Here is a 14,484-nt window from a genome sequence, read left to right as displayed (position 1 = left end):
GTGGGCCACGGACTGCGGGCGTATAGACGGAAACGCCGCCGCCGCCGAAAGAAGGGCACGAGGCTGCGTTTAGCAAAAGCACCTGTGGTGCCCCACGGCGCACGATCGAACCGGGCGGCGGCGGCGGCGGCGGCGGGCCTTTGCGGGAGGCGCTCCGCACGTATATAATATATTTTATTATATAGTATGTAGTATATTACAACGTAACCGACGAGAGGGACAACAGTACGCACTACGGCGGCTCAGGGTCATGAGCTGACCCGGCCGCGCGCGCCACAGCCACCACCGCCGCCGCCGCCACACGCAACAGCGAATCGCGTCAGCCACCACCGTCGTCGCTGCTGCTGCCGCCGCCGCCGCCGCCGCCGGGTCGTCGTCACTTCGGCTGTCAACCCGACGACGATACCGCCGCGGTTGCCACCGTCGCCGCCTCCTAAGTCGACCACGTGTGCCAATTAGTCACACAGGTGAGTAATATAATTATAATAATATTTCTATTGTTATCGTTATTAAATTACAATAATTATCATTATTGTTGTTATGTGTTAACGTATTATCATTCTCACCTACACTGAGGTGTTGTGAGGCTTTTTGTTTCTTGTTGACATTTATCTCTGAATTTGCCCAAGCTTACGTGTGACCGCTTTCGACGAAACGACCTACAATATGAGTGTAATATGTTAGACATAATTATTCTGTAAATCGTTTTCCGGTCTCGAAAATATTTCCGCCCGGAAGTATTATGGTGCTCCAACACATTTTAATATTAAATCATATTATTACTATACGCTGCGACGGCCATTTGCACCTATTACCGTTTACGATGTAAGCATCATAACATTTGATAAGGAATTCTTCACCAGTATGCAAGTTTAGCCCTATATACAGGGGCTACACATCCTTATTATTATATCGGGCTGCTGAAATATTGTAAACGATATATTGTATTTTGCAAAGTTTTATTTTATGTGTTACCTACATAAAATTATTTACTAACAATATTATTACTATCGTAAAGTAAGCGATGTGGGTATAGGACGGTAGAATAATCGTATATACTACCCTATACTACAGTGGGCAGCGCACATTGCACAATTCGTTATTGTTTTCGTCGAGTACCTACCTATATACTAATATTATCATATTAATATTATATTGACATATGTGCACAGGTATTATAACACCTGTATTATTATTATTATTATTGTTATATATTCTAATCTTTTAACTTGTGCAGTTATATTATTATTTACCTATACAAGGTTCTCGCACACGTCTGGGTCATACACGTATAGAGCGTACTATTTGTTTTCGTTCTTCCCACGCCGTCATTATAATCGCACAACTGGGGATCGGGATGTATCCATCTATATATGTATATATATATACGTATAATATACATTTCAAATATAAATATACAACAAACATACTTGTTATGCGTTATATCCGCAAAAAAAAAAGAACACACATACCAAATAGGTAAATATCTATAATGTTATACACTCGTACGCGTACCTATATGATATTAATGTGATATTTTTTTGTATTGAAATGTCATTTGCTGATAATAATAATATGTATCATCGCGATTCGGGTCTCGTCCGCTCAGTCGAAACCAATAATATTATTCGCTCGTGCCACTTGTTTGCGATGCGCCGATGCCTCTGCACAAACGACGGGATATTTATGTACACGTGGGAAATGTATATTAGTTGTTGTGAACATGACATTGTGTACTGTATAGCACCTATACATAGGTATTGATTTTTTTTTTAAACACCGCTTGTTGGCTTTCAAAATATATAGTATCCTGCGCCACATATATAATATAGCCGACCGCTCTCATTCGATCCAAACCACCCAATCTCGGGACGCTCAAAGACATATTATTATATTGTAATATAGACGTATATTTTTATACGGACGAGCGTTTGAATAGAGACAACATAAATTGTTTTCTGGTTCATTTTCACAACAATACTGTAACATTGTGATATGCAATAAGCTTTAAAAGTAATATATTTTCCTTAATTATTTTCATAAGCATTAATAACATTTAACACATTAAATAACAATTCACAACTGCAAAATCATCAAAATATTGTAATTATAGCAATTATTACAGTTGATGATATAAATACATCCTATGTATTTTTGGTACCGATCTATTTTAGGAGGGAGTGGAAATACAAGATGTAATGTGTGTGTCGGATGCCAGGCGGGGGTAAGGGGCCACGATCATGGACTTTTTTTCAAAGAAATTGTGTGAAAATATATAATGAGTATAGTATTTATTGCGTTTAGTAGATATATATTATATTTGCATGTATAAAAGATATAGACAATAGATCTAATCGCTAATCTCATTAAGCTTGTTAGTTGTGTACAAGCCTGGCACACTCGAGTAGTAAAATACAACATTTGCATCACTGCTAAAGAATTGATAAATTAGTTGGAAAAAATAAACTAAAATTAAGTTTTATAGTGTAATTTTTTTAGTTTAAAATTTTGAAATAAAATATTGTATTAAATATGTGTAAGTTTCATTTCAATTTATAGGTAATTTATAAAACTAAATTTAACTTCATAAATATACATGCAGAAGAACTAACACTTTGAATTCGGGGGCTCGAGATTTTTTTCTAATGATTTTTTTCAATCCTCTCCCCCTATACAAACTTTGCACGCATACATCACTGTATCTGTTATGTAAAGTGTTCCCATGACAGATGACAATATACTTCTACTAGAACCAGTTTTTTTCAGTTTTCGTACCATAAAATATTATAATTGATACACCTGTATTGTGACTGAATTAGGCAATTCAATAGTTAGATTAGTAATTGAAAAAAATATTAGTTTTTATTATTTAAAAAAAAATGAGAAACATAATAATATTTGACGAATTATAAATAATAATCTTATTGTCTTCATATTATAATATAATATTTGACAATCATTGTGCTGGGAGCCAACATTTTAAAATTTCTTTCAGGATTTTCTAGGAAATCGAAATGGTCATTATTATCATCTAATTTTCTTAACATAAATTCAGCCAAATAATGTTGGCCCTTTAAGTACAATTGAATGTCTTATAACTAACGATTCCACTTTACTTGAATATTAACTATATTTTGTAAAAAATAACAATAATTTGTGTATTAATTATTATATTATAAATATTTCATACATATCATTACTATTGAATTACTTACCACCATAATAAAATTTATATATTATTTATTATTATATCAAGATAACAGAGATTAAACGTAAACTGGAAATTAGCGAGGCTGCGGGGGTAAAAATGAAAAAAATACCGTAATAAGTATTTTATAGTTTATATTACACGATGATATTTCATGCATAATAAAATATTTATTAACTGTAAGTAAACACTGTAATGGTACTTTATCAGACTATATATATTACATATACTTTATTATATTATAATAATATCTTACAAATGGTCAATCAGATTGGTCTGAAAAATCTAACCTCGTGTAGAATAATGCCTACGTTATAATATTACGTACACGATGAAAATATTATAAATAAGTTGTAATGTTTTGCAGCAGTGATGTTGAGCCCGAAGATGCAAAGATGTGTCCGGGTGGTAGACAATCAGCTCCTGATGTTGTCGGACCGCGCCCGTACAGATAGCACACTCACCGGAAATCTACACAAAAAAGCGTCAGACAGTGGGAGGTGGAAGAACCGATTTTTCGTTCTCTACCAGGTATGTAGTACTAATATAATCGCGCACACAGATCCACATATTCTGGTCGAATAAAATTATAATTGTCCTTTCTACAATCATATTTTTATGATTTTCTAACGAATACAATTACTATGCATAAAATACCGTAATCACTAAAGGTATTTCAAATGTTTGTATTATTTTAGTATTACATATTAACGAATTTCACTCGCAGTTTAAAATTTGAAATTAAAAAAAACACCATATTTTTGAAAATGTCTTACTTGGGAAAAATAACGAATAGCTACATTGTTGAAGTTTAATTTAATAACATTGAATGTAGAAATGTGATGTATGTATATTGTATATTATATCGAATATTGCAATACCTATATAAAACACCGACGCATTGAAACGAAATGCACGTGCAAATAGAAACAAGCTAGGTATATCGATATTGATGTTAAACAGAAACGTTTTAGTACGGATATTTTCAACAATATAATATAGTCGATTGAGCATCATAAACTCCCTTTTATAAAATGTATAAATTGCTCATAGCAAATCATTTTTATCACCGTCCGTTGCAAATTGATCGTTCGAGTGAAATTTTTTTAACTTATTTGTAAAATGTATTCAGTTATCGCTTAAAGTGTGTAATATATTATACATTATAATACAACCAGGTCAGTTGAAGACCAAATGGCCTTGTAAATATTAATGTCGGTCCTGGAGAACAGATTATAATTTATTGGAACACCTATATACAGTTAGGTATAATAAGCGTTTTTCCCCCATGATGTCCCAAGTATTATTATAAAGTACTATAGTTAGAAAAAGTTCAATATTGATTTCCTCTGAATATCAAATTGATTCATTTTATACCCATAATTATCCCTGCGCCTCTATATTATATATTATCATATTTTTTGTTTGGTTTTCATTTTAAATTAGTTCCTAATTTTCATTCATCCAGACGACTACAAAGTTTTCTTCAACGCCTATCACAAGATGTGTTTGGCATGGAGATAATGTGAAATGTAGTCTACAATTGACATATTATATTGTATTACTGCTATTTTCATAATACCCCAAGGGAGTCGTAGTCGGAAACCGGTAGGAACAATCCGTTGGCATCTCGGGAGATGATAGCCGCTTGACCAGACCTTTTCATATTTTGCATGATGACTGTACCTACGTATTGTGGTCACCTGCCTAACCATACTGAACCACTTGGTCCCAAGTTTTCATATTTTAAATAGAGTAAGACACCGATTATCTTAGTAGATATTTTAACATCACTGCTAAGAATTTTGATATTAAATTCTCTAAAAAAAATCCAAAGTTGTCTAGTTTCATTGAAAAAATAATATTCTTTCACTGCCTATAGTAGTTAAAATATCTGTAAATTTTATACGAAATATTTAATGGAGTGTATACGACAATAAATATATGGCTAGTCAGAAGTCAAGAATATTTGTCATCACACATTTGAAGCTATTTAATACATATTATATTACTGCATGATCGTGTTTATTTTCAAAGATAGTTTTAATCATTGAGATTCATGGTTATTGTTAATTATTATTTTATTTTTTTTATTTTAAAAATTTTTATGAGTATAATCAATTAGTATAATATACTGAAATGAATAATTTTTTATATCAAAATGTATAATGTATATAATTTATATAAATATATTATAATTTTTATATTTTGTGGTATATTTAACCTTATAAGAGCTATACATTTCATATACATTCTTCTAAGGTTCAATGTAGTTTTTATTTTGATTAGATAATGGGGTTTGGTGAATCATTCAAAAATTAAACCATAGGGATGAACTACATAACATGTTAACACTATTCTGTTCTATATAGTATTTAAACTATAATGTGCAATAAGTTCACTTCCAGATTATGGTTGATTATTTTGTTGAATTATATACCTGTGATGGTATAACTCTCTTCTTAAAATTATAATTTACATTAAGGAATAACCACTCAACTGTCTATTAACAGTTAGTAGTATACATAACCCTACATAAACCATAAATCTAACGAATTATACCAAATTATAGGAATTAAAGAAATTAGAGCTCTGATATCAATTGAACGAGATAAAAAGGAAAGTCATTATATAGTTCTAAATATAACAGCCATTATTGGTGTTTCGTATAGTTTATCGACTACCTATATTTAACAAAATTTGACATTTATTTCATGTAATTTATATACCGTAGGCACATTAAGTGCAATGGATTCAAATATATAGCATATCAATAATATTCTTGGAAGTGTAGGTATATATGGTATCATAATTTGAATAACATTCATAATACGTTCATAAATTGAACTCATATTATTACATTTTTTTTTTAGAATAAAATAAAATAATTAATGTTGTAATATTCTCACAGACATTATTTACTTTTCAATGAGTTTAAAATTGAAATTTCTCTTACTGTGTATCTCGATTCTCGGACTATAGACTAAAAGGATCTACTACATTGAAAGTCACTCATAGAAAAAGTAATTTAAGCCTTAACTGTTGTCTGTAAACTACAACATATTTTAGGCTGTCATTTGCCGAGTATTCTGAGAAAAAAAATACTTATAGATATTATTATTTTTCATTTTCGTACAATTCCCTGAAGCAACTTTTTATGGTAGTTGAAAATTACTAGTCTATCCTTTACAGGCAACAAAATGACACCAAATAATATCCATGTTAAAAAAAACATAGAGTTAAAAAATGAACACTTTTAACAGAGAAAAAATATTCTCAATACAACGTTGGTTACAAATATTTAATATAACTTCGTTAATCACTATATACAACCACAAATATCAATTAAATTGGTGTATTTCTTATTGAAGAAAAAACAATAAAATTGTATTTTAAAATTGGTAAACAATAAATAAAAATGTATAAGATCCTGCACATAATTATCTAACGAAATCAATAAATCATTCTGGTGGTGATAATTCAAAACTAATTGTTTTGGCGATATTCAACAGACCAATGATTCGCTTCATTTTGAATGAAAATCATTAAAATCCTAGTATTTTGACGATATTGTGTGCAATTTTAAAATAAATGACTAGTTATGATATAATATTCCTTACTTTATAATTTGGACATTACATTATAATATAACTATTGCGAGGGGATTTTATTTCAAAGTTTGTAATTGAGAATCAAAGTTTCATAGGAAATATTATATAACTTAAATACTTAATGATGTCATTATATAGCTAAGACTACGAAATATTTTATTCAAAACATAGAATTTGTCTTCGACAAATCCCGGAGTTCAAACCCGTGACTGTCATATCTTTTGATAAACACAAAGTAGAATAAAAGCTAACTGGAAAAAAATTGTTCAGTGTTCTAATAAATCAACTAATAAACTAGAAGTCTAGATTTTTAAAGGCAAGGTTTAAAAGCTCTTTCTAAACCTTATATACCTTATCTTTTTTTATTATTTTTCCTGGCGTACACAGTTTGATTTACGACGCACATTTCACTCGTTGCGTGCCGAGCTTCTCGAAAAGAACAACAAATTTAGGCAAGTTCATTTTGTTTGCCAAGCCGGATGAAACCTAAGTAGACCGGAAAACGAAAAAAGAGAAGTGAGTGAGAAAGTAAAAAGAAACAACGTTTGTGATGTTACCCATACTAAGGTAAAAAGCAACAGGTCAATGTTTAACTTTTGTATTTTCTCATCAAGCAACTCAGCCACATGTTCTAAAAATAAATTGCTAATCCTATTTTATTTTTATTTATATATAATTGTTGAACTAAAGAGTTATTGATGCTCTAAACAGGTAGTATTTACAATTTTATTGCACAAAAAACTGATGTTGATAATAATATGTTAGATGTACATAACAGTGATAAAAATAGGTTGGTAATTAAATTTAAAATTAAAAGTATTATCGCATTTGCATCCATGTGTTAAACAAAAAATATATATTTTTTATAAAAGTTCTAAACAGTGATTTAAAATTAATTAGATTTAGTTTTCTACTTTGTTAATATCATTACATATACAAATTAAGTTAACTATCATGATACAATTGATACCATAATTACATAAATATTACCGTCATAATGTTTCATTGTCAGATTAACCACTATTTTACCATATCATATACTATTTATGAAATTGTTGAGTGTAACCATTATGTCAAATTGTTACTGCAGTAGGTGACGATAATTATAACTGTTGGCTAATACAATCATCTTAATTTAAATTTTTTATTAAATATATTGCTGGAGTAACGTCTGGCTGCTATTTTCTAGCAAAACGAATATTTTTAATGACTAATAAATAATAAGTAATATACAGTCTAAATAATATTAGTTAATGCAATAATGTATCTACCCTGAAATATTATTAATCACCTTAACTCAAACGTATTTATTTAAATATGCATGAGTACAATCTTCAATTTTCAGTAAAACAATAATAACGAAAGGTACTGAAACTGGAGGTATCACCGGTGTGGGTGAACAATTTTTATAATCATTTGTGTGTCGCAAATTTAATATTCACTTACCAACTTGTTGATAGAACAAATAATTTAAAATTTAAAATTTACTTCATTTTAATCCCAATGAAATGCTGTAATTTTTAAGTACCAGTTGTCCATGTGATTATGTTATAATTATATATATAGACAAATAAAAAATATTGATTCAAAGCGTTTAATCTTAAAGATAACACAAAATATTTCTGTCCAGCGACCTTGGATTGAAATGGGCTTTTCAAGAAGACCAAGGCAGTATTATAAGAAGTAAACATTGTTCGACTATTTAAAAATGTTTATCGCCGAATTACTTGTTGAAGTTAGTTTAATGTGAAATCGCATAAAAATTTGGAAAATACTTGGATGTTAATTAAAAAAATTATGAATTTAGTACTTTAAATTGAAAATTTAACTTCATGTTAGTAATAAGTCAGTTTTCGTTCAATAGCAGTGGATAAAAAATATACAAATCTGGTGTCGAAAATATATTGGTAAGTGTTACTATTTTCAACAAGTCATATAGCTATTGTGAATGCACTCAATCAAAAGTCTAAAAACATGAAAATCGTCCTAAGCTGAGTGTTTTAGGGGTTGTTTTTTTCTTAGGGTCTCTTGAAAACCACATTTAAATCCAACGTAGCTAAACAGAAATATAACCATTACCTGTAAATAATACTATAAACCGCGCTGTATATAATGTCTGTATACCTAATGGCTAATGTATAAACATAGTATATTATTATTTATTTTATGTACATACGCAACAATACAATTTAAAAAAAATTAAAAATATCGTAATTACATAGAAATAATTTATTCTTATGAGCGTTCAAAGTTCAAATGTGCAAAATTCATTGTAAGTTTAGTTCTAAAAAAAATTTAGCATAAAGGGACACATATTTTTTTAGAGCGATTGAAGTTTATATTTTGATGCATTATATCAGATTTATAATAATGAATTATTCTCCAATAATTGATTTTTATATTATAAAATTATTTTTAAAAAACTATCTTAGGTGCATGAAATATTAGGCTATTACTTGAATTACCATTTGGTTTTTTCTATAAATGGTTAAATGTTCGCAATATTTCGACTAATTGTAAGCTATTTTAATAATTTTATGGGCATTTTAAATTTTAAAATTATTTTTTTGTAGGTATTGATAACAATATTTAGTTTTGGTAAAAAATATTTAAAATGTGAAAAAAATCGAACTCGCGTTATTGTTATTCCAATTTAAAAATATAAAATGTAAGTAGGCTCGATGTCTTATAAACTTTGAAGTTCAAATGATGAGGAAATTGAATACCCTAACGAAGAATAACTACAATATATTCACTCTTTTCTAATTCAAAGTCAATTTTTCGCAGAAACTTGGAACTGTTCCATATATTATATTTTATAAAATATACAATGATATATTCAAAACATTTTGATTTATTTTATGGTATCCAATTAACTTATTCACACCGTTCTTCTATAAATCGGTGTTGGCTCAAAAGTTAATAACAATAACAAATGATATTACCTATAATATATTATAATTTATTTTAATTGATAATATTTTAAGAAATGCGATTTTTCGGGAAAAAAATAATTCAACCAGCCGTATTACTATATAAAATAAAAAATAGTAAGAATGAATATATATTATAATATACTTGGTAATATATTTGGTAATATAGACGTATAGCTATACCACTCAGAATCGTTTTTGGTAGGTACGCAGTAGTATAGAATTGAATCAAAATTGAACACACCCATTACAGCGACCAGTTCAATGATAAGATACACTTGACACCTGCAATATACCGAACAGAAAATTCCTCAATTTTTTTTAAAACTATATTTAATTCGTTTTTTTTTGGTCGTGTGTATATAATTTTAGATTCTGATCGGAGTGATAAATGTATTGATTTTACACTGAAGTGGGTTTTTGTGCCTGTCATCACCTTTGGGACACTAAAAATGTTTCGATTTTCTTCAACAGCATCTTTTGTGGTAGGAAAGTGAATCTAGCCGGTACTTAAGGGAGTAAAAAGTAAAAAATTCCCAAAAGTTTTAAAAAGCATCAAGAAAAACAAATAAAGACTTACCCTGAGAAAACCCCACTTTTCTAAAAAAAACCGATATTGTTTTTTAGTGTAAATATAGAAAAAACCTTATATACATGACATTTTCACTAAAATATGTTCATAAAAGCAATTACCATGCCTATACAATTTTCAAATTATTTCAATTCTTTTTGAGTTATTTTTAAGCACACAAAAATGTCGAGTTGTATTAGTTTTTTTAAAAACTATTGTCAAAAAAAAATTATAGGTTTGATCAAAAAACTTGAAAATGTTATACAAAGTTCCTCATAATGATGGAAATATTGGAAATTGGTGATAGTGGAAATTAAAAAAAAAGTTGAGCATGAATTTACAATAATTTTTATGAGCGTTTGAATTTAAAATGTTGACAAAATTAATCAAAATCACTAAAATGGCAAATTATTTCTAATTAGAAATTTATAAAAATGTGTCTGTGTATATCTATGATTTTTAAATTTTATACAAAATTTCCATTATTTTTTTCTATATTTAACAAAAAAAAAGAAAGTACCTCATGGTAAAATCAATAGTCATTTTAATCACTATATCATACAATTTACTTAGTAGTACTATAGAGGCTGATAGACCTTCGATCAGAACGTTTTTCATAAACAATCATTATTGAATTCAAATTTAACACGTTCACTGTAGTGACTCTATAGTCTCTAAAGCAGAGTATTACCCACTTACCCGCTTTTTCATTTTTTAAATTGCGAACAACATAGCATAGTTTACTATTTCAAAACGTTTTAATATTTTAAAGGAGTTTTAATGTATACACTGCAGTAACATTGCAGTATACACGACACTTTATGATTTCTTCATTAAAAAAATATATGTACATATATTTGTGTGCATTAAAAGAAAACTGTAAGGGAGAACATTTTTAACATCGGACCATATAGTGTCGGGTTTCTATTGATCAACGAAAAAGTTTCGTAGTAATTTATTTATTTATTTAAATTGCTATAATATTTCATTACTTTAATAATGAAGGTAATTCCCAAAAGTATTTTGCATAGCAATTTGACTCCGGTTGTCTTGTTAAGAACATTAGACGAAAAAACATCTTTATATTTTATAGATCCACTTAATATAATATATTATTTTATTTTATTATATCTTTTAATAAATAATTATATTCTTTTACTGTGACTTGTGACTTAAGTGCTGAGCTTTTAATTTAATTCAAGTATTCTCAACAATAAAATCAAATAAAGTAATAATATCAATGAGTATTTTTTATCTTTAAATTATTATTATGTTATCAAAAATTAATTGGTACTTTATACCAGTACAGGTTATTTAAGTAGGTATTTATGTATTAACTTAAGTACTACAGAAATTTCGAGACATTATAATATATTGGATAACTTATAATGCCGTATATATTATACATGTTTGTCTAATTAAATGATTATCGTCAGTTCATTGTTTATACCTACTTTAATATATTGTTTTATTTTCGTACAATTTAGGGCAAGGAAATTCACTAACGTAACTATATTTATAATGTTTAAAATTAATCACGAATATTTTTTTAAATCACAAACAGTTAAACGGTTTAGAGTGTTTAAGAATTGTGGTGGGTACCTATATACAGATATAAACGTAGGGCGCTATCGAATTCCGAATTTAGGAATTTCAAGAGAAACATTGTAAATAATTCAGTTTTTCGTATTTTATACAACTGAAAGTTTAAACAAGCAATTATCAAACATGTAATTATTACTTAATTTTATAAACTGTCTATCAATGGTCTAAACTTCGACATATTTATTACGAATAAAATATATAGGTACCTACTTAACGAAAAACCCAAATTCTTCATAGACATTTTCTTTACAAAATATAAAATGTACAAAATGTAAAAACAAATATTAATAATTATCTTTATATAATATGTATGTATAATTCATGGTTGAATCATATTATGCAATACTACAATATGTCTATGTATACACTGTTTAGATCTGGAATAGTGTTGCATAAATATTTTAATATACAAAAAGATTTCTGATAGTAAAAGTTTTATAATTGTTTTTAACAATTCTAAAGAAATACAATAATATAATATTTTATCAAATGAGACTCCTTTCTTAGATAATTTTCATTTTCTTTAAGTTTCTACGTATAATATTATGTTTGTATATTGTGATAATACGAATAAACACTATATTTTATAAAAAATATATTTTCTCTCAACGATTTTTTAAGGTGTTACTTTTTTCGATAACATTTATTTTTTCAAAACCAAATATTTTTGTGTGTAAACTTTCATAAATAAATACCGAGTATTGAACATTTAATGTTCTGAGAAGTGGAGTGCACACTAGTAATTGGCTTACTGCGGTAGTTTTCCACAGGATAATATCACTACCTCAGAACCCCTCAAAATTTAAATCATTATACAAAATAATAATGTTTTCTTTGATATTAAATTAAAACAATTTTAAGTTTTTAAATATTTACAGAACATTTTTTTTAAAAGTCCCTAGTTTTTAAGTTGTTATGCATTTGAGTTAATATTATGTATGATGATATAAAAACGAATAAATAATGCTGTGTAAATTAAATCTAAATTTGTTTAGAATTTAAAACAAATACTGAATTTTTATTAAACAGCTAGATATGGTACTTACATATCATATATCATAGTATAAATATATGTATAAGCGGTATACGTTCATTATCAATACGATTTCATTTGAAAATATAAATTGCGTTTTTAGTACCTAATTATTTACATGCATACTTTCTATTAAAATGTAATATTATTTTACTTAACTGTTTAACTTTGGATTTTGAGATGAATTTTTCTGATACAAAATAAATAAAAACTCACAAATATTATCCGATTTCCATAAACAATTTATATTATGTAGCTGTATATTCATTTTTCAATTTACGTCAAACAATAATTTCCATCTCCGTGTAGATAGGTACTTACCGTGTTTTTTACTTCGCAAAAAATACATTTCCCGTGTAACATTTACTTTTTATGCGTTCCGCGGGGTACGGTTGTGGTCCACATCATTTCCTATATCTTAGCTGGCTTTCTTTTATGTTCTACATAAAGAGTGCACTCTACAGCGTTAATACCGACCATACAATAGGTAGGTACAACTACAGTGGGGCTCGTAAGGAAAATTCATACGTCATGTACAATGTGTAGCGCATTGGAATTTATTAAAATGAATTTATTACATAATATCGAACGAAGTTTTTCAATTTAATTAGCGTACAACTGCCGTGCAAGTGCAAATATTAATTTATTACAATTTTTTTATTCAAATTTAAAATAAGACTTGCCCAGCTTGCTATAAATTCATCTATGGATATAATGTTAATAGTTGTACAGTTTGTTTCTTTTTTTTTATAACATAATGGGCGTAATAATAATAGTGATAAGACAATGATGTATAATACAAGGTAATTTTGAGTACCTATATAGTTAATACTAATAGTGATAATTATTGTAGATAATAATATAAGAAAATTAACAACCTATCTTTTAGCGACGCGTTGGCGACATTGGCGTCATTGGAGTGGTATAGACTCATGTAATATGTGTTGATTGAATTTCAGTTGAATGTGTCGATATTAGTAGTGAAATATGTAAGCTTTTAGCTCACAGGACCTTCATATATATTATGCTCTTGATTTTTTTTTAATTTGGAGGTCTTTTTGTTATACCTAATATTATTAATTATGTATAGGTAATAATATAAACTATGACCACATAAATATTTCAAAGCTCTGGTGTATTATAATATCATAATTCATAAAGGTATTCATATTGATTATATATTTATTTATATAATACTATTTTTATAGCATTTTTGTGTTTATATAAGTTTATTTTTAATTCAGGAAATATATTTAAAAAATAAAATCAAGTTTTGGATCATAAATTATACTTGAAAAACCAACTGATGAGAACTTGCTTTCATCACTAGTTTTTGTGATTAGGATACTTAATTATTAATTTTTATGTGACTATGAGACTTAAAAAAAACCATTCGCTTCACATTCTTTAACGTTTTGTGTACATTTTCGTCGTTTCCTCTTAATAAATGACTATTTCAGTTCTGTTTTTTTAAAATTTAATACAGAAAAACAACAGTGTCACTGACAACATAATCCCCACAA

At 28.1% G+C, this 14,484-nt stretch overlaps 1 protein-coding gene across 4 annotated transcripts in view; it reads left to right on the top strand.

The window, feature by feature from the left end:
* Positions 1–224: 224 nt before the first annotated feature.
* LOC111034802 (ras-specific guanine nucleotide-releasing factor 2-like) overlaps positions 225–14,484 on the top strand; it is a 50,625-nt gene continuing 36,365 nt past the window's right edge. For 3 of the 4 annotated variants that reach the window (XM_022316178.1, XM_022316179.1, XM_022316176.1), the window contains exons 1-2: positions 226–467; positions 3,576–3,739. In XM_022316178.1, the coding sequence (XP_022171870.1) occupies positions 3,581–3,739 (159 nt within the window). In that variant the 5' untranslated portion in view covers positions 226–467; positions 3,576–3,580. Of the gene's footprint in view, positions 468–3,575; positions 3,740–14,484 lie in introns of all 4 variants that reach the window. The other variant, XM_022316177.1, reaches the window with a different exon arrangement.

Source organism: Myzus persicae, unplaced genomic scaffold (assembly GCF_001856785.1).
Source record: "Myzus persicae strain clone G006 unplaced genomic scaffold, MPER_G0061.0, whole genome shotgun sequence".
NCBI lineage: Eukaryota > Metazoa > Arthropoda > Insecta > Hemiptera > Aphididae > Myzus > Myzus persicae.
Note: the sequence above shows the minus strand (reverse complement) of the source record. Positions and strands in the feature narration are given on the sequence as shown.